General features: G+C 49.4%; 2 protein-coding genes and 2 long non-coding RNA genes across 4 annotated transcripts in view; 2 read left to right on the top strand and 2 right to left on the bottom strand.

Moving 5' to 3' along the window:
- LOC144158186 (uncharacterized) overlaps positions 1 to 4552 on the top strand; it is a 29171-nt gene extending 24619 nt beyond the window's left edge. The window contains exon 5 of the long non-coding RNA XR_013319976.1: positions 2563 to 4552. This is a non-coding gene — a long non-coding RNA (uncharacterized LOC144158186). The remainder of the gene's footprint in view (positions 1 to 2562) is intronic.
- A 9745-nt stretch (positions 4553 to 14297) lies between these two features.
- On the bottom strand, positions 14298 to 15337 carry LOC144157604 (uncharacterized). Its single transcript, XM_077688436.1, has one exon. The coding sequence runs from the start codon at positions 15242 to 15244 to the stop codon at positions 14327 to 14329; it is 918 nt and encodes a 305-aa protein (XP_077544562.1). The 5' UTR covers positions 15245 to 15337; the 3' UTR covers positions 14298 to 14326.
- A 183-nt stretch (positions 15338 to 15520) lies between these two features.
- Positions 15521 to 16882, bottom strand: LOC144157605 (uncharacterized). Its single transcript, XM_077688437.1, has one exon. The coding sequence runs from the start codon at positions 16857 to 16859 to the stop codon at positions 15678 to 15680; it is 1182 nt and encodes a 393-aa protein (XP_077544563.1). The 5' UTR covers positions 16860 to 16882; the 3' UTR covers positions 15521 to 15677.
- Positions 16883 to 17419: 537 nt separating this feature from the next.
- On the top strand, positions 17420 to 19271 carry LOC144158187 (uncharacterized). Its single transcript, XR_013319977.1, has 2 exons — positions 17420 to 17935; positions 18485 to 19271. It is a non-coding gene; the product is annotated as an uncharacterized LOC144158187 (long non-coding RNA).
- The last annotated feature ends 1970 nt before the right edge of the window (positions 19272 to 21241 follow it).

Consider the following 21241-nt stretch of genomic DNA (forward strand, 5'->3'; position numbering starts at 1 on the left):
ATAATTTAAAATATGAAGCTTTGTGATAAATGCTTAACTTAAGGAGTGATGTTTGCAGAATGCACTGTTAAAAAACTTTTTTTGAGTTTGAAAGCATGATTTTTGATGCCTAAAAGGTTTTTAAAGAAAATTACAAGCTAAATAAAGATATAATTTCTGCTGTCAGTACAACTTTTTATGCTACAACACAGAGAAAAAGTGAAATTTAAGTCGATATTACAAGTTGTGGCTACATATTTCTGGCTTTTTATTTTTGATGAAGTCCAGGAGACATCTTTTGGATCTTGTTTACCAAATGATTTCGAGTTTAAAACACATATTTCTGCTTTTTCCTATTGATATAGAATCCCTTGCATTTAAAGACATCGTTTAAGTATAGTGCCTGCTAAGAAAAACTCGTTAGGACTAAAATAAAATTTTTGATGCCATATATTTAGTATCAAAAAATTGGCGCAGCTCGTACTACTGGGGCGAGGCTGGAGAAACAGCTGTAGGTCAACCTGGCTTCCAGTTTTGGTAGGTTTTGCGAAGCTTTGCTAAGTTTTTTTGGGAGTATGTTGACCTGTTGTATGCATCCAAAATCGTGTATCTGACCAACCATCCTTTTAATCCCATCATGAACGATACATCAAATTTACAACTCTTTTTAAACAGGCCATCTATTCCCTTACCGTTCCGTCTCAGAGTTCGGGAGGAGGCTTCTGCACTCAATGTCCCCCTTTCAGACGCGCACAAGACACCCATTCATAATTTCATCACACCATGGCATCTTCGTCCTGTATCATGCGACCTGTCATTCCCTCTTGTAGAAAAAAATAGGGTACCCAGGAATTCAATTCCGCAGCACTTCCTGTTCCTGCAGGACAAGTACAGGTGCGCAGAATTCTATAGCGACGCGTCCAAAACTGGTTCTACTGTCTCTTGTGCAGCGCACGGACCAAATTTTAGAGTTATCAAAACAATGAATTTTCACAGCAGTATTTACACGGCAGAAGCGTATGGCATTTTACTCGTTTCAAATCACATCCTCGAACATAAGATTCCAAAGTCCATCGTCTGCACAGATTCTCTAAGCGTTGTGCAGGCATTGTCATCAGGAAGGTCATCAAAAAACTATGTAATCAATGTTCTTTTAAAGGTAATAATGACTGCATATACTTCAGATTTAGAAATAACCATATGCTGGGTACCAGGTCACTGTGGGATTCCTGGCAATGAGACCGCTGATCAAATGGCTGGTGCTGCTACTCTCATGACCACAGTTGACATAACAACAGTACCTTATGCCGACCTAAAGGCACACATCAGACCACAGCTTCGTAACACATGGCAACTACACTGGAGTCAACAAACAGACAACAAACTATACGTAATAAAACCACAACTGGGACGCTATATAACTGACTCACAGAACAGATACACTGAAGTCGCCTTGTGTAGGCTGCGGATAGGGCACACCCATGCAACGCACTCGTATCTGCTGACGGGATCTTCTAGACCCCAGTGCAGCAGGTGCGGAGAGGCCCTATCCATAGTGCACATACTAATCACATGCAAGGCATTTCACACAACACGACACAAACACTTCAGAGAACTCTACAGACAACATATTCCCCTACATATATCGTTTTTTCTAGGTGACGATGCCATTGTTTCCGTGAAACGTGTGTTTGAGTATTTGTCAGACGTCAAGTTTTTAAACCTCATTTCCTATCACGCATAATGAAATCTGGCCCTATACACCAGCCATGCTCATTGTCTTTTGTGATTTTACTTTTGTTTTTGCTGACTTTACGTAGTGTTTAAGGTTTCACCCCTCATATATGACTATTGTTTTGGCGCTCTTTGCCCCAGTTGGCCTTGTGCCATAAACATCCAACCATCATCATCAAGTTTTGTTAGGTTTTCTGACCTTCTTGCTAGGCTAGGCTAAGTGTTGAGAGGTGAGGCAAAGCTTAGACTAATTTTACAAGACTGTCCCGGTCAGTGCCCCAACCTGACTGGATTCCAAGGAGGCATAGGATCTAGGTGGACCCTTAGCTCTGCTGTTTCTCTAGCGTTGCACCAGTAGTGGATGCTGCGGTAATTTTGTTTGTGTTTCATTATCCCCAGAAAGACTATCACCTTTAAAATCGTATAGTAAGGGGTACGCATACACATATGCCCCTTGTGCTCACACTCACGCAAGGGCGAAAGCCAGCGTGATTGTTCTAATACCCTATCTGCAGTGTTGCAGCCATTACAGGTGGCGCAGTTTTTCTTGATATTTTTTTGGCTAACGCCACTGGTTCTAGCTCGAGCCTAAACTGCCCTGCCTGGAGTAAAGTGTATAATTATACAGCCCTGCCTCTTGCTCAAAAAGGTCCACAGTACAGCTTGTAATGAACTCTATAGTTACAGTGCTGGCCTGGTTTTCAAACTGTTCTTTGTGATTAATCACGTTGAAGCCACAGGGTAAATTACGTTTTCTCTGTGTGTGCATTGGACTTTAGAAAGTTCAGTGGGCACGGCGGACCAGCTTCCAGCATGTTGCCTTACAAGCCTTTCGCCTACCTTGTGCAGGTTTTTCTGCTTGGTCTTGCCCATTCATCGGAACAAACTACTGCTTCATGGGCCACTGAAACGTGCCTCTACTACCCGGACGCACCAACGTTATCCAGTTGTCTGGCTTCCCCTCCCCCAGTTGTGCTGCTCAACACCCCAGCTGATGCACACGTGACGTCGACAAGCCAGCCTTTAAAAGAATGGTTTCGGGCGTTCTTCTTCAGTGGGCACGGCGGACCAGTTTCCGGCGTGTTGCTTTACAAGCCTTTCGCCTACCTTGTGCACGTTTTTCTGCTTGGTCACGCCCATTCATCGGAACTACTGCTTCATGAATCATGAGCCACCCACATGTGCCTCTACTACCCGGACACACCAACGTTATCCAGTTGTCTGGCTTTCCCTCCCCCAGTTGTGCTGCTCAACACCGCAGCTGATGCACACGTGACGTCGACAAGCCAGCCTTTAAAAGAACGGTTTCGGGCGTTCTTCAGTGGGCACGGCGGACCAGTTTCCGGCATGTTGCCTCCCAAGCCTTTCGCCTACCTTGTGCTGGTTGGTGATTAATAATGCTCCATAAAAAGTGACTCTCGTGGTCTTCTGGTTCTGCCGTGCCCACGGAAGTGCCTTCAAATTGCCTACGATGTATATTGTTTGTGCAAGCTGCTTGTGTGTGGTGACGTTGAGATCAATCCCGGGCCCCCATCGGATAAATCCGACAGTTTGTCCGAGAAAGATAGTACTCATGAAATGTTCACGCAAATTTTGGAAGTGGCTGCTTTACGAACTCAGCAGGATGGAATGCAGAAATTACTGGCGGACTAGTCTGCATGAATCAATCAACTAGAAAAAAGGGCAGACAAGATAGACTGAGTGGGCATGGAATCAGCACGTCAACTATGCCTCACGCTCGCTGTTTTCATGTTATACAGGCTCTGACGCGTACATCGTGTCGTTATCCCTGACATCGTGGAACCGCTGGACGTGAATCCTTTCTTCCTGGCGGCCCAGAGTGACTGCAGCTTTCCTGGTGGATGGGAAACCAGCCGCCTTATCTTCGAGCATGGCAACTTGTTTACGGTACCCTCGTCTCCAGGAACATCGAACTGCACTGCCTATTTAGGCAGCAACCGTCAACCAGTCCAGCTCAGTGGGCATGGAATCAGCACATCAACTATGCCTCACGCTCGCTGTTGTCATGTTATACAGGCTCTGACGTACATCGTGTCGTCATCCCTTCTGATTGACATCGTGGAACCGCTGGACGTGAATCCTTTCTTCCTGGCGGCCCAAAGTGACTGCAGATTTCCTGGTGGATGGGAATCCAGCCGCCTTATCTTCGAGCATGGCAACTTGTTTCCGGTACCCTCGTCTCCAGGAACATCGAAATTCGCTGCCTATTTAGGCAGCAACCGTCAACCAGTCCAGCTCAGTGGGCATGGAATCAGCACGTCAACTATGCCTCACGCTCGCTGTTGCCTATTTCATAAAATTTACCATCACCAAACCTTGAGCCATCAGTTTATCAGCCGCCCCTTCTACGTTTCGTCTCGCCGCGATCATTGCCACAAAGTCTACGTCACCACATGTAATCATGATTCATTTTTTTCATTTCTTTGTACCACGTACTGCTTCTGAGTGGAACTGCCTCCCCACAAATTTGGTCTCAATAGTGGATAACGTATTGTTTCATGCCGACATCACCAATTTTGTTCTCCACCAAGATCTGTAAACTGTATTTATGCTGTTTGTCCGTTGCTTTATTTATTTTTCTCGGTTTCGTGTATTAGAACCCTTATTCCGCTGTATTTCCTTTTTTATCCATTTACTGTATTTACGGCGCTGGTAGCTCTTATTTCGCGTTATGGCATGTCAAAGCAGTGTTAACGTATCTGTTCATGTGATTGTATTGATTGTATCGTGCCTTATATTTGCATTTTTTTTGTTTCCAACTCCCCTCTGTAATGCGACTGCGCATGAGGGAGAAATAAATGAATGAAATAGTGTTGAACGCCAGGTTGACTTTCTTCATCTTGGGGAACAGCGCGAACTAACAGGGACACAAAAAGAAAGAAGTGGACAGGACTAGCGCTGACTTTCAACTCGATTTATTGGAAAAGACGTAACTACTTATACATACACAGAATCCTCCTCCCCCACCACGCCACGTGCCCACACCAGCCAATGACATACTATCAAGACCAAAACACTCCACTGTTGACAACGCACATTTCTTAACACAGGAACACGTTATCGCGACGACCGCTCCAAATAACCAAATTCTTTTTCGTGCAGGACAACTGATGTTTCACTCAACTTTCACTCACGTTTCACTCAGGACAACTGATGTTTTAAGAAAAAATTACTGACTTGGAAGACAGAAGTAGGCGTTCAAATCTTGTTGTTTTTGGCATCAATGAAACTCTTTCGGAAACCACCAAAACTTTAAAGAAGGACGTTTTAACTGATCTTTTTGCCAATAAACTTCAAGTACCGTGTCATTTTGTAGGTCGAATTAATGGCAAGCACGGCAGCCAACGTCCAGTTATCGTGTTCTTTCAGGACTACAACGAGAAAGAAAAAAAATTAAAAGACGCGCACAAACTGAAAGGATCTGACGTATCAATACAAAACGACTATTCAAAAGAGTCTCCCCAGACAACACCAAACATCCTAAGGACGTCCCAAAAAAGACCCTAAATCCCATGTCCCAAACAGCACACCCAATGGGCATCCCTGGGACTTCCGCACTGGGAGTGTCCTAAAAATGTCCACGAATGGCTGTGATTGGGATGTATGCGGAAGCGCATGCGTGCTTTTTGTTGATTCGGTCAGCCCAATGTTTTGTTTTTGTGCATAGATGAATAAAACGCATAGGCGGGTGTAATGCGCGTGAAGGAGGTACAGCCGTAAAGCAAATGCATGGAGGAAGAAAAACTTTTCTTTCCTCCATGAGCAAATGCCTCGCGTACCCGCAGGTAGCGCGTGATTGTTACAGGAAGTGCTTCAGAGAAAGGCTAGTACACTGATTAAACCAACTGAAAACGCTAGCTGCTTTTGAGCACGGCAACTTTCAAAGGGAGAAAGAACCGTCCTGCTCAGATGGCCTGCTGCTTGGTTCTGGGTCTGCCTTGTAGCCATTTTATTTCGTATTTATGTACAATATTTCAAACTATAAGTTTAAAAATAAAATTTCTATTTTATTTTAATTATACCTCAATACATTTTTAAAGCTTCGTTGTTATTCTACAGCATTAGAGACGTCTGTGAGCTTTTTACGAAACTGATTCAGCCGATTCAGCCATCGCAGTTTTATAAACATGGCCGCCCGCGGATTGAAATGTGCGCCGTGCATGGAGGGCGCCGTGCTCCCGTGCTGCTGGAACGTCATTTCACAAGGTAACTATTGCAAGTCGTTTATATATACCACTCAGTGTTTAAACCCTTCCAATGCCCCTCTTGTGTTTTATGCATGATTTCTTGCTCTGTGGACGAAGGTGGGTGCTCAGTGCGGAAACGGTCGAAAGGCTTCTCCCGAGGTGGCGGGAGGAGTTGCAACGCTTGCTGCACTGTTTCGCGTCGCTCCACTTGTTTTGTACCTCTAGCTGTTGATTATTTTACATGAATTTATTTACAACTAGTGTAGAAGGGCATCACTGCAACAGATAAAAAAAAACGCCGCAGATGCCGGAAAGCCGAGCAAGAACAACTCTAGACAAAGAGACATTATTGGGCCTCAATAGTTTGACTAACTAAAACTTTTCGCGTAGCTTAGTTCCTGGTTCTAGGCCTCAATCATCAGTCCCGCGCTACCCGGAACGAAATCACTCATTTCTCGCATGTATTGAGATAAAACCACGTCTCGGGTTTTGTCAACGCGTTTTTTTTTTTTCATAAATGATGGAGCGGTATAGCGCAGGCGTTATGCGTTATAATTTACGCGTTTAACATTTTTCACTGAGTAGCATTTCAGTGTGTGATGTGCTCAATTTACTCAGCTCGCGTGATCGCCTGCCCTCGTGTGTGCTAATGACTGTGCTGCAATCTAAATGTGGCTTGCTGCTGTAACTTTGCGGCCGTTTGTAGATGGGCATGTTGGCGACTACACAACCTCCACAGCAAAGAGAATTCCGGCAAACTATGCAACAAATGGCAACGTGATCTGGGCCGCTTTGAATACTCAGATCTGGGCCGCTTTGACGACTGTTTTAAAGAAGGGCACTGTGGGGGTAGTTGTGCATCATGTTTAAAGGGCTGCGAAGACTGACTTCACAGTGCGGTTACTCTTAAAAAGCCTTAACAATTTTTCATGAGCGGTAAACACAACCTTTCAATCATTTTGTTTGTAATCTTTCTCAAATTGCACGATATGCTCTGAATATAGGTATTGCAGTCAGTCTTTAACTGCCAAGCAGCTATATTTCTTTTTTTTTGCCAGTTTCCTGTAGTCTCTTGTCGGCAAGCAGACACTCAGAGATGCAGTTAGCAGTTTTTACAGGCAGCTTTAAACCTGGTGGGCATTACCAGAAAACTGCGACTCCCGTGTCTAGTGTCGTCCTTGTTATTGTTACTCTATGATATTTCATTGTGCTTTGTGTTGTATCGCCTTGCATGCCCTGCCGACTACGCCGGAGGCACCTCGAAGTAAACCGCATTCGCCGTGCCCCGAACAACACTGAATTTTTATTAGTCCGTGATGAGTATATACAATGCTTGTGCCAGCTGACGTCACAAGGCGCTTGCCTAGCGCCATCTAGATTACATAAACACAACTGTTCAATACAACATTTCCCCCCCTCAAAAAGAGTCACTAACAAGTAGACAACTGGAACTTCTAAGCACTTAATGTTACTGATAGTCTTTAAACCACGATGGTGGTCTTCTTTGCCTTGTTGACCGCCTCAGTTCTGGAACGTCCCTTTCAACTGGTGTCAGAACAGATGGCTGTACCGGTTGTTCCTGGTTTTCCTGCTGAGGCTCGCCAAGCGGTGTTACTGGTTCCGGCGAAGAGGTTCTTGCAACTGGAGGTGGTGTAACTGGTCGAGGGCAGGGTACCAGCCGATTCCGATTCCAGGTGCGGCCATCGTCAAGCTTGTAGGTGTCTTGGCCGCATTGGTCAACAATGTTGAACGGGCTTGAGTAGCTTAAAGCGCCCTTAGGCACGTGACCTGGCAACTTTACTCGAACCAGTTGACCTGCTGCTAGCGGAGAATGCTTCGCAGCTCGTCGACGATCAGTGTAGGTCTTACTTGCTTGTTGCTTCTGTGCTACTCTGCTGCGGACGGATTTCATCGCAGCCTGAGGGTCTTGGAAAAACTGTTTGCCTGGCGCTCCCACAAGATCAAGTTTTGTTCTGGGATGACGGCCATGAAGAAGGACGGAAGGCTTTACTCCTGTGGTGGCATGCGGCGTGAAACGGTAGACTCCCAGGTACTCGGTGATAGCTTCCTTCAAAGGCCGACGTTCTCGTGTGCAGACTTGAATGTACTCTTTGAGTACCCGATTGAATCTTTCCACCTGGCCGTTAGCCTGCGGGTGGTAGACTGCTGAATACGCATGGGTGATGCCGCGTTCCTTGAGAAAACCGTCGAACTCGGAGGCTGTAAACTGAGGACCATGGTCTGTCACGATCTCGTCTGGATATCCTTCCCTGCTGAGGATGCTTCGCAGAAAGGAGATGACTGTTGCAGCAGTCACTTTCGCCGAAAAACAAACCTCCGGCCACTTGCTGAAGTAATCGATGGCCGTGATGGCAAAGCGACAATCTGCAGGCACATTGGAAAAAGGGCCCACAATATCGATCCCTAGCTTCTGCCATGGTGCGGATGGGAATGCAACTGGCTGCAGAGGTGGAGTCGACGGTTTTGCAGACTTGTCAACTGATTGGCATACCCCGCAAGATGCAATCAATTGCTCTACTTGCTTGCACAGAGCAGGCCACCAGTATTGTTCACGCAGTCGTTGCTTTGTCCTTGTTATTCCTGGATGGGACTCGTGGGCTGCGTCAAGAAGCCGCGATACGAGGGACGAAGGTACGACGAACTTGTCTCCTCGCAGCAGGAGGTCTCCAACGACTGAGAGCTCCGTCCGTACCCGGTAGAACGGAATTGCCTCGGCAGGCAACATCTTCACTTCAGGCCATGTCGAAGTCGCCCAATTTTTGACCTGTTGAAGCCGCGGGTCCTGCATGGTTAGAGTGACAAACTCCGCATGAGTAACGCATGTTGAGACCACACAAACGCTCTCCCCGCTCTCGTCCTCCTCCACAGAACCCGGGAGGGGCATCCTTGAAAGAGCATCAGCCACCGTATTCTTATCGCCCTTCTGGAATTCAATCGCAAAGTTGTATGCCAGGAGCCTGGCATGCCACCTTGCAATTCGGAATGGACGACGACCTACTCCCTTTGTACTCAGGATTGTGACCAGAGCCTGGTGGTCCGTACGTAGTGTGAATGGGCGACCCCAAAGGTATACTCTCCAATGTTAACAAGCCCACAAGCAAGCAAGGGCTTCTAGTTCCCCAACGGAGTACTTTTGTTCCTGTGGTGTAAGCCTGCGAGAAGCAAAAGCAATTGTTGCAAGGTCATCGCCTCTTTTCTGTTGCAACACTGCTCCTAAACCAATGGATGAGGCATCCGTAGTGACAATAATGTCACCTGCAGGATCGAATAGCTGTAAACATCCTGCGGCCAAGGAACTTCTTAGCTGCTCAAAACAAGCTTGTCTCGCATCATTCCAAGTGAATGTGGCATTCTTCCGTAGCAACTCGCGAAGAGGCTCGACGAGCACCGCATAATCAGGCACAAACTTTGCGTAATAGCCTACCATGCCCAAAAATGAGCGCAGGGTACAGCTATCTCTTGGTGCTGGCGCAGCCGTGATAGCGTCGATGTTGCTTTGCAAGGGGCGTATCCCGTTGGAACTGATCCTGTGACCAAGGAAGTCTATTTCTTGTACATTGAAAATGCATTTGTCATTCAGCTTCAGTCCCGACTTTGAAATCAAATGCAAAACGTGTTTCACATTCTTGAAGTGTTCCAGCCAGAATAAACCGGCTGCGCGGACACCAGACGTCCTGCAGTGGAATTGCCGGTCACTCAAGTCCTGCGCTGCCGAGCTTGGAGCACTTTTCAGACACGTAGGGCAACCGGTGGCCCTTCTACTACAGGAGACAAGAGGTACTAATCCATGCATCCAGGGATACGAAGGGCATTTTCAACCTACCATTGTGCACACACAGACAAACAAGAATAAGCAAGGTCAGCAGCCAGACGAGGTAGTCGAAGCACAGGCGGCAATCTTCATTTGTAGAGATGTTCCGCACGTCAAACTCGACACTGGGAAGTACTGCAACAGAATACAAGAGGTGGTTGCCGTGCGATGTGAGCTCGGCGGTCGCCAGACCATCCTGGTGTCTGCCTACCTACGTCCCGAGAGCAGCTGCTACAGAAAGGGCAATTCGGAGACTGCAAATTTCGCTTGGTTACGCGAACTCCGACATCGGTACCCCAAAGACCGATTGCTGGCCGGGGGGGACTTCAACGCTCGACACAAGAGCTGGGGATACGACAAAGAATCACAGAGGGGGCGCCGACTTTACGAAGAGGCCGAAGCGGCAGGACTTACCTTGGCCAACGACACAGACTACCCTACTCGTCATGCACTTCACTCCAGGCAGCGCGACACTATACCAGATCTGACTTGGACAACGTCCAGGCTTGTAAAGGACTGGAGGTGCGGTCCCGACGGAATGGGTAGCGACCATTATCCGATCTGGATTGAACTTGAAGTAAGAGCCACAGGGCGGAAAAAACGGATGACCGCAGCTGTCGACTGGGACAGGTTTCGATCCGGCTTTGACGCTTACGACGAAAACGTCCCGTTTCTTCAGAAGCTTTCCAGAGCTGCCCGGGAAGCCACTAGAGAGATTGAAGTGGATGAACACCTTCCTACACCCGACAAGCACCTTCTCAACCTGTGGGACACCCGTAGCCAGCTGCATCGAGTTTACCTTGACAGGGGGAAACGGCATGTCGACCTTGTCAAGGTGCGCAATAAGACCGCACAAGCGCGCCGTTACGCCAAAATGCTCTCTCGGGAGCGATGGCACAACCACTGCGCCTCGTTCAATGAACGGACTGGCGGGCGGAAGCTCTGGCAAACTTACAAGGCCATGTCAGGCAACCGCAAGACTGGAAACACCGTCAAAAGCGTCAGGCTGGCGACCGGCGACTCGGCGTCCGACTTCGAAAAAAAGGCAGCAGAGACGCTCTTCCCGCAGCCATCAGTGCCACCAGACCCCAGAATTTATCAACGCACAGCACCTACTTCCGACAAAGATGTTGAGTCGCCTTTCACAATGCAAGAATTAGTGATGGCTCTCGAATCCGTCAACGCCAAGAGCGCACCAGGAAAGGATGGCATCACCTGGCAGATGCTGCGCAACCTTAACGAACACGGGAAAATGCAGCTACTTGAAGAAATTAACAAGGTTTGGTTGTCAGGCGAAATTCCCGCTGAATGGAAGCACTCCGTGGTGAGCCCCATTCCCAAACCAGGGAAGCCAGCCGTCAGCATCAGTAACTTGAGGCCCATCTCGCTTACCTCAACACTCAGCAAGCTCTTGGAGCGGATGGTTCTCACCCGGCTTAACTACCACCTTGAAGAGGCACAGAAAGAACCCTACTTCGACCCGGGCCAGACAGGATTCCGTCCAGGCCTCTGCACACAAGACAGCATTTTCTTGCTCCGCCGTTGTCTTCAAAAGCGGAGAGGAAGAAAAAGGGTTCCTGGCATACTGGTAGCCGTCGACCTGCGGAAGGCGTTCGATACCGTAGCGCACGAGGCAGTAATCTCCGCACTCGAAGACACGAAGCCAGGAGCCCGCATCCTCAACATCGTCAGGTCATTCCTGGAGGGACGCACCTTTGAGATTCGGAGTGACATTAGGAACCCTAGGATTTACAGCAGCAGCATTGGCGTTCCCCAGGGGGCCATACTGTCGCCCACGCTATTTAACCTGGTGGTGCGAGGGCTAGCTACACGCCTGCGGCGAATTCATGGTGTGCGCCTCACCATGTACGCCGACGATGTGACGCTGTGGACGGAGCCTGGTGACCCTCTCAGAACAACAGAAGGCAGAGCCAACGCTATACAAGACGCCCTCAATACTTTAGCCGACTACTTGAAGACCACGGGAATGGAAGTGTCTCCGGAAAAAACAAAATATATTCTCCTGGGCGGCTCCACGGTTGAAAACGAAAAGGTCAAGCTCTGCCTCGCCGGCCAGACACTCGAGAGAGCTCCAGACCGGCACATCAAGATTCTTGGCATCCCGATACATGAAAGCGGAGGTGCGGCAACGTGGCTACGGCAGCTAGAGCCTAAGTGGAAACAGCTTCTGCATCTTGTAAGACGCATAGCCCACAAATCCGGAGGAGCCAGCACACGCACAGCTCGTACCCTCACAATGGCAATACTAACGTCCAAAGCTTGCTACGGAGCTGTGTGTTTTGACCTGACAAAATCGCAATACGACAAGCTGGAAATACTACACCGGGAGTGTCTTCGGGTGATAACGGGCCTGCCCCGCCATGCCCGGGTCGAGGAGCTGCACCGCTACTCTCGCATCCCGCCGCTCAGAGACATCATCGCAGAACGCAAGGCAGGACACGATCGCCGCCGTCTCTACACGCCAGCGGGCCAGTCGCTCCTAGAGCTGGACGGGGAACAGCTGGGTGAACAGATAGAAGTGCTCCGCGCGATCGCTCCCTGGGATGACGTCCAGGTTCGTGTCACGAAGCCAGTCACGCGCCGACGCACGAAAGGGGATCACACGGCCCAACGAACCGCCCTTGCTGAGAGGGCTGACTTCCAGGACAACGCCATCTTCACGGACGCCGCCTGGGACCCAGACACCTTCCGGGGAGCGGTCGCTGCCGTCCGAGGACAGCAGCGGGATGCGCAGGCGTTTCAATACTGCCAAGAGCAACCTGTGAGGTCACTTGAACTGCAGGCCATCCTTTATGCACTAGAGAAGTTGACTGAATGTGCAAGGACCAGCCCACTTTCTGTGCGAGGACAAACCTTCACAATTTTTACCGACTCTTTGGACGCCCTCAAAAATCTGACGGAGACACCTAGAGCCGGCACTTTGGCGCACAACGTGAAAGTCGCTTGCGCAACCCTTCACGAGCTCTACGGCGTGATGGTGCGGGTGGACTGGGTCCCGGGGCATGCGGGCAGCATCGGAAACGGCGCCGCCCATGACGCGGCGAGCGAGCTGTTACGTTTCCGCTCGTCCCCCCTTGACACAGTCCCTCAGGCTTCGCTGCTCTTTGACCCGGACGAGGAACGCGAGCGGATGAAGGTGCAAGCCAAACGAGAACTGAGGGCGAAGGTGCCGCACAATCCCCACCCACTTCCCAACGGGCTTCCGCGCGGTGCGGAAGTGCTAATATACAAGGCTAGGACAGGTGCTGCACTTACGGAAGATGTTCTGGCCAAGTGGCGAGCACACACTGCATCCAAAAGAGCTCGTGGCGGTGACCCACAAGTGGACATCACCGATCAGAACGAGGAGGGCGACCAGGCAGCCACTGCGACGTGCTGCACGTGCAGTACCGGTGCCTCTCCAACGTTAAGGCACCTACTGTGGGACTGCCCCGGCCTTTCGCCGCTGAGGAACAGGCACAAGGGCGCCGGCGTTACATCATTGGAAGAATGGACAACCCCGCCCCCTCACTTGGACGCCGCGAGCACGATCCTTTCTTTGTGAGAGTTCGTGCGAGCGGCAGACCTGACCGGACGACTCTGACGGCCGCCCCACTCCCTTTCCCTTCTCCCCTCTTCCCCAACTAGGCTACCAAGCCCCCCCCCCCGTATCGTTAATAAAGTTTCATTCATTCATACACAATGACATCGTCGATGTAGCACAAAGTGTTTTTGCAGTTCTGCAAAATAGTGACCATCATTTTCTGGAAAGCTGACGGTGCCGGTGCAAGGCCGAAACAGACGCGTTTGAATCTGTACAGTCCACTATCGGTTATGAAGGTAGTCAATTCCCTGCTTTCAGGGCTCAGCAGTACTTGGTGGTATGCGGCTGCTAAATCAATCTTGGAAAAGTACCTTGCACCATGCAGTTTGTGCAGTAGTTCTTCCGTGTGCGGCAGTGGAAATTTGTCAACAACAACCGCTTTGTTCGGTTCGCGCAGATCGACACAAATCCTTATCTTGCCGTTTTTCTTTTTAACTGCTACGATTGGTGATATCCATTCAGACGCATCAACCTTTTCTATGATATCATCTTGCTCAAGGCGCTGCAGCTCTTCGCGTACCGGATCTCGCACCGAAAATGGCAATCGTCGTAACTTAGCAGCGACAGGCGTGATCCCTTCTCTTATCTTGACCTTGTGAACAAACTTTGTTGCCAGTCCCAACTTCCCATCGAACAAATGCGAAAATTGGCAAAACAGTTCAGGATCAAGGCCTTGTGGCGCTTGCGCGATGTGAGTGCATTGCAATGACATACCGTCGATATGCAGGCGCAGTGCTTCGATGGCGTCGATGCCGAGGATGTCGGTACCTCCCTTGACGACATAGAAGAGTATCTCTGCATGCCGACCCTGGAAGATGACTGGCGCCGTGAAACAGCCCTCTGTGCTTATTCTGCGGCGAGAAAAATCGTAAAGCGACGCTGATGTCGGCTGCATAGGAGGGCATTTCACCCTTGAATACGTGGTGGTCGACAGAATCGAGACCGCAGAGCCCGTGTCTACGAGAAAACTTATGGGTACATCGAGCACGACGACTTCTGTGTGTATTCCTGCATTGCTCTGCCGGGCGAGAAGCAACACGTTGAGGTCGCCGGCTGTACTGCAGGTATCGACTTCTCGGACAGCGAGGGCCCGCTCGTCTGGCATGCCGCTCGTATACAGACACGCTGAAAATGTCCTCGTTTGCCGCATTTACTGCATGTTTTATCACGCGCCTTGCATGACTTGGAATCTGCGAAATGCCGTGAAGACCCGCAACGAAAGCACGACTTGTGCTGCTCCGGCAGCGGTAATCGTGATTCTGTACGGCATGGCGTCTGACGTTTTTCCACCTTTTGGATGCTCGCAGCCGATGACTGCAGCTCAAGTGAGTATTTCGTAGCTTCTTCGATATTGTTTGCAATAGCCAGCGCACGTTCGAGCGCCAGTGAAGTGCCCTCTAGAAGTAGGCGTTCCCGAAGAACATGGTTGCACGTTTTCGCTACAAGTTGGTCACGAATAAAATCGTCAACTTGCTCACCGAAGGCGCAACTCGATGACAGCTCGCGCAACGCCGTGACGAACGCTGCGGCGGTCTCCCCGGGCAGTTGTGTGCGTTGTCCGAACCGATGCCGCTCCACGACGACGTTCGTTTTGGCCGTGAAATAGGCGTCCAATGCAGCCACCGCAGCCTCGTACTCGTCGCTGGTGCTGCTTTCTTCCTTTTCCGCTGCAGGCGGCGTCGACGGCTTCTGCTCCGGTAATGCGTAGTAAACGCGTTGTCCTTCCACACCCAGACAGTGAAGCAACAAAGCTTTCCGGCGCGCAGGAGTGTGGGCGTCACTCCCCGATGCTAGGAGATAATTCTTGAAAACGCGATGCCACTGCGTCCAAGGAATTGCCGGTTTCCCCGGCGTCGGCAGGAATTCGGGCGGTTGGTGCAGGCTCATAGCTCCCCGCGTTCGGTTACTTCACCACTCGTCGCCAACTGTTGTATCGCCTGGCATGCCCTGCCGACTACGCCGGAGGCACCTCGAAGTAAACCGCATTCGCCGTGCCCCGAACAACACTGAATTTTTATTAGTCCGTGATGAGTATATACAATGCTTGTGCCAGCTGACGTGGTGGTGATGGTGATTTAATGGTCATACCCTTTGCAACGGGTCGGCACTATGAGTGCTCTGGCCAACTAAAACAAACATACCAAAAAAAAAAAAACAGTGAAAGACATACAAAACATGGAAAGACACAAGAGAGTACACTTCGGTGTTGACAGTTTTGCATGTCGCGGTTGAGCACTCCTGCACGAGTGTCACACCAGACGATGCCACTGCACAATGCCTGCAGGCCACGCACACCGTAACCGAGCGCTCGAATGCGCGGTTAGTCTGACGCCTTGACGCGGTTGTGCGCGACAGCCCACCATTGCGTTAGGCGCCGCTTTGTCACCCGGACACTCGATTCCCCTTCTGCGGTGCCGTCGCTGGCCTCTTCGCTATCGTCGCTCAGGCGGCTCAGGTGGACAAACCCAAGCGCCACTGGCAGGGTGGCGCCCTCTCTGGGGTGCGGCGGGAGTTGCGGGCATTGGAGTACGATGTGTTCGATAGTTTCTTCTTTGGCTCCACACACACGACATAGCGCAGTCTGTACCTCAGGGGCCGAGTCATACCGCCGGCGGTACACCTGCGTCCGTAGTGCCCCAGCCCGTGCCTCAAACAGCAGTTTGCTTCCAATGCTGTTGTCATAGTGCTTCTCGGCACCGATCGCGGTCTTGTGTTGCCGGTAGGTGCCGAGTGTCTCCTTGCCCTCCATTCCCGCACGCCAGACGCCCTCTTCTGCGTCTTGGACTCGGGAACGCACTTCCCGGGTGTACGCTGCTGCTGTGCCCGCTTCGATGGGCCGGCTAAAGATGTTGCATTTAGCCTCAATACGATATACCCGCTGCACCCATTTTGTGCGGACGCATGTAGCAGACAGGTACTCGAAGGCGCGCCGTGCCCACCGCTCACGGGCCATGAACAGCAAACGGCCACGGAAGCTTAGCTTGCTCGAGGCCTCCCGGGCCTCGAAGCTGGACCATCCAAGGTCTCCCTGTATGGCCTCGTTTGCCACGGCACCATGACACCCCACTGCGGTGCGACCAACCTCTCGCTGACGCCTCTCCAACCACTCGCGGGTTCGTGCCGACAAGCAGATCACCGCATTGGCGAAGGTTAGGCCAGGGACGTGGACCAGCTTCCACAGGTCCCGCACCATGACATACCGGTTGCAGCCCCATAGACAGCGACGCCGGAGAATGCACTGCGCCCTGAGTGCCGTCTGGCGGACTTTGGCCTCATGTAGTTCATACATGTTGGCCCCAGTACACAGCGTTACGCCCAGATATTTGTAGGACGTGGCGACAGTCAGTTGCTCTCCCTGCAATGTCAGGACCGGTTGTTTAGTCATGTCCCCGGCTAGTTGGACAACCATGGACTTCCGTTGATTGAAGCGGAGACCAAGTCTCTGGATTTCAACTGAGCAAATGTTCAACAGCCGTTGTACATCGTGTTCGTCCTCTCCCATGAGGACAAGGTCGTCAGCATATGCGAGACCCGGCAGGCGGCGGGAATCATCGACTCCGCTGGTGCTGTACCTTAAGCCAAAGCCCAGGTTTGCCTGAAGGAGGGACTTTTCTAGGCCTGACACATACAGCAGATAGAGGAGAGGCGACAGTGGGCAGCCCTGTCGCAAGCCTTTCTGGACCGTGACTCTCTCCGATCGCACGTTCCCAAATACAGTCGTGACTGTATTGCCCACATATAACCTCCTTATAGTGTCCAAAAGAAGTGGCGCTAATCCCAGAGTGCCAAGGCGATCGAAGAGGGTTGCGTGCGGAACATGGTCGTAAGCTTTTTCCACATCCAGAAAACAGCAGATGAGTCTACGGCCCTCTTTCCTGGCAATATCTATACAGCTCGTGAGCACAAACAGATTATCTTCCAAACGCCTGCCTGGACGAAATCCGTTTTGTAGCTCCGTCAGGCACCCCGCAGTCTCCGCCCATCCGCTAATCCACGCTTTCAACACCTGCATGAACACTCGATACACAACACTGGTGACCGTGAGTGCCCTATAGAGCGTATTCACATACATACAGGCAACCATGCGTGCGCCGCCATATCTGTGGCCAAGCGTCTGTTGCTAGGCGACGTGTGCGCACGGCCCGCAGATCAGGCCCTCCTCTTCTCCTCCGTGCCTTCATGGCGGCCAGGCAGGTCGCGGTCCGCGATGTGAGCTTGTGTTTTCGTGCAAGGCGTGTGCGAGTGGCTTGATAGTCTGTTGCACCGCGATAGCGTTGGTTACGCGAAAATTCATGGTTCCGCTCATGAGTGTGACAACCTTATCTGCAATTCAACCCCAGCCTCTGCGCACACCTACGAGCGAGTGCGAGCCGGTCGGGGCGCAAAGGTTGCATCGTTAGCGCATTGGTCGTTTGTCAGCATGAACTGCATCATTTCCAAACTGATGCCCACTGAACGCAAAGTAATAACTCGACGCTAAGTACTGTTGAGTACAGTGCGATCTACCTATCGCCAGACGCGTATCAAGTCGCCGCCGCAGATCAGCTGATGGCCAGCCGCCGCGCTCTAATGTCACAGGTGAGTTGTTTTGCTGAGTGTGAAACATTTAGCGCACGAGAAACCCAGTGCCAGTGTGTCGCCCGTGCCATCTTGAGGGAAGCCGTTTTTAGGGATGCTTTTTTGATAATAACTCGAACATAAGCAGCAACGTGTTTTCTTCTTGTTTTTTCTCGTGCGGTGATTGGATCGCATGCAGCGATCAATTACATGAAGCCCTGTGTTTCGATTGTCCTTGGGTGGAGTGAGGAAACCGGCGAGCATCAGTTAAAGGTCGAAACCTCGGGTACTTCTATCCTGCGCACTTTTGATCTTTTAAAGAAATTGCTGTTCGATCACGCCGTCCGGAAACGAACGTCGTCTCAAGCTGTTGTTTTGCACCAGCAGCGCTTAGCGAAATTTACTATTATGTGTTTTTAGGGGCAGCAGAACTGCCATTTCAGTCTCCGTACAAAACTTATAGCTCCTGCTTGGTTTAGAAAAACTAATTGTGCACATAATGGAAGTAATTGTGCCTTTCTGCTTCACCCCGAACTTTAGCCCGTTTTTTTTCTTTCTCTTTCATTGCAGGCGTATGCAGCTGCTAGAAAAGAAATACGGCGCCCTCACAGAGCTGGTGTGCGTCCTGCGGGGCAAGCCTCAAGAGTGCCGTTTTTTGCGGCATCCGTGAGCAGCAGCAGGTTTAAATACAGTGATGGTGTTTAGCACACTTCGAAACTGATCTACAGAAATATTCAGAAATAAATAGCGAGGTCGACTGGTGCCCTTTTATGTGCATTTAGGTGCCTTTCCAGCTACTGCTATTTGAATTTACAATGACTGTGGAAAATGAAAAAAAAAAAGAAACACATTTTGGTCATGCTCTTCATGTGCTAGAATATTAAAAAAAAACATTTTAGTCATACTCTTCATGTGCTAGAATATTTTTTGCAAGACGTGGTTTCTGGCCAGGAAATGATAACTCATGGCTATCGCCTTCATTTTGGCTAATTCAACTGTTATGAAATGGTGATCTGTACAGTGACCACAAGGACTGCATTGAATTATCGGGCCACATTTTGTCACACTGCGAAAAGTTACGCTTGTGTTCCACTTTTTGGGAAGTGCGTTCATTGCTTAGAAAAGGAAAAGTTCACACATGAATTGATAGGCGTACTTAAAATTGAATGTTTAATAATGTGTGCATTAGAGACCCTTCAGTTGCACTCCCAAAAAAAAGAAATCGTGTATCAAAACCTTGCTATGTAGCAGGGAAGGGGCGAGATGACGTGTTGGTTTCGATGTGCTTTTAGCCTTTTCATTGGTTGTAATCGCATTGGTATGTTTATTCCTTGAATAAACAATCAGTCACAGTTCAGTGCTTTGTCCTGCCTTTGTTCATATTGCCTTGTAAGACCCACTTTTCATTATGCAATACCAACTAGCTTACCAACCCATGTTCTTTGTGCACCACCAAAGCTTAACATTGGTGTTTCCGGGCATCAGCAGCAAGGCTTAAGTTAACTTGTCTTACTTACACCTAGGGTAACTGCTAACAGCAGCTTGGGACACTATTAAAAATGGCATGATGAGAACATGTCTATCAAGAAACATTTTATTACACATCAATAAAACACCGCCCAACCAACAGTTCACAATGTAATTACACATCAGTTAAATATTAGTGATAGTTTGCAGTAGGTCACAGGAGCACCGATGCAGTCTGCCGATTCTCTTTTGTTGTCACTTCTGCACTACTACTTGGAGCTAAACAGAGACAAGGAGCCTTGCTGGGGTAAAAAAAAAAATTACACCCATCTCCCCGAAGGGAACCATGAATAGGATGCGGAGTGTCATGGGGGTTCCGTTTGCGTTTCCGTTATGTTTAATTGCGTCAGCGCACCCGTTGACGGGACTGTTGCTTCCATCCTACTTCATCTGAAGAAGCTCGGAGTCAAGCGAAGCAAGCGCAGCACTGAGCGGGCGCTCTGCTAGTTCCCCTTTATATTCACAGCTGTAGGAGAGGAGACTACGAGAGAGAAGTTTGAAGTTTATTAGGAAGATTGCATATAATACAGTACATACATTGGTAAAGAATACAGAAAGAGGTCCCATAGTTTATCACTGTGGGGGGACCTCTTGTTAAAAAATACATAAAAAAAACGGTAAAACAAGAGCAGTCAGAAGAGATAAGCAGAAATATAATGTAGATTTATACACAAACCAAATGGACACGGTATAACGGTATAATGAACAATTGCGATGATCGTTCATTACTGATTAGGCCAAAATATCAGAGCGGAGGTAAAAAAAAAAAAGACGCTTCACTGGACATCAACAGTGTCGAAATATAGAACAAAACAGTTTAATTGTGACAAAACAGCCTAGGCTGATTTGTTCAGCCTTCATAAAGAAAACAGAGCATGAAAGCAGAATTATTGTAAAATAATATTACACAATAAATGCATTACGGGGATCAATCAGGCAACATGCTTTCACTGGGATGGATTAAAAAAAAAATTGCAACACAGAAATCAACGTCAGTGAACTGGAGACATACATTTTCCCAGAATATATACGCTTTCCTTGGATTTATAGGGTGAGAGTGAATGAAGGACTATGAAGGAAGAGCCGCGCATGCGCGCGAGAGAGCTGAAGCGAACGGAGGAGGAGCGCGCGCAGACGGTAGGAGAGGAGAGGAGAGTACGCAGCTGTTTGGAAAGGAGGAGAGGAGCGCATGCACAGATGGTGTGCGGACGGTCGCCACCGGTCAACAAGTGACATACCCCCGAGCATAAGACACTCCGCATCTAGAACACGGAAACACCATTTTTTCCCATTCCATTCGGTTTTTGTGTGTGGGTGCTTCCACTTGTAACCTTCCATTCTTTGTGTTACGATTGATACACATAGCCATGCCCTATTGTGCACAGTTAACCTAAAGCAAGGGTGTGAAACACCCGGGCCACATGTGGCCTGCAGACCTTTTGATTTTTTTTTTGACCTTTTGATGTGTTAAAGGATCACCGTAAAACAAATATCAGTGCCTATATTTTAGTCATCCTGGAGATCAGTACTGATATGTTTCTCGAATGGTGACACCAAATTCCATACAGAAATGACCAAGCATATTTACAATGTGTGGGAAAGGACTTGTTTCGTTTGAACGGCAGCATTAGGTGACAATTTGTTACACCCCCCTCCCCCCTGCCTTTCTTGCATTGCAACCTTCCCACGTGGGACTGAACTTCTTGACTGTGGCTTGCTTGCTCACTGATGTGAGTTGAGACCCCTCATGTCACTAACTAAGATGCACAATTTTTTTTGCACAAAACATTAACAACTCTT

This window comes from Haemaphysalis longicornis, unplaced genomic scaffold, assembly GCF_048455015.1.
Source record: "Haemaphysalis longicornis isolate Haplotype H1 unplaced genomic scaffold, Haemaphysalis longicornis Haplotype H1 scaffold_10, whole genome shotgun sequence".
Classification (NCBI taxonomy): domain Eukaryota; kingdom Metazoa; phylum Arthropoda; class Arachnida; order Ixodida; family Ixodidae; genus Haemaphysalis; species Haemaphysalis longicornis.

What these genes read in the sequence shown, in the direction of transcription:
- LOC144157604 (XM_077688436.1), bottom strand. Translation starts at nt 15,244, where the DNA reads ATGAGCCTGCACCAACCGCCCGAATTCCTGCCGACGCCGGGGAAACCG.
- LOC144157605 (XM_077688437.1), bottom strand. Translation starts at nt 16,859, where the DNA reads ATGGGAGAGGACGAACACGATGTACAACGGCTGTTGAACATTTGCTCA.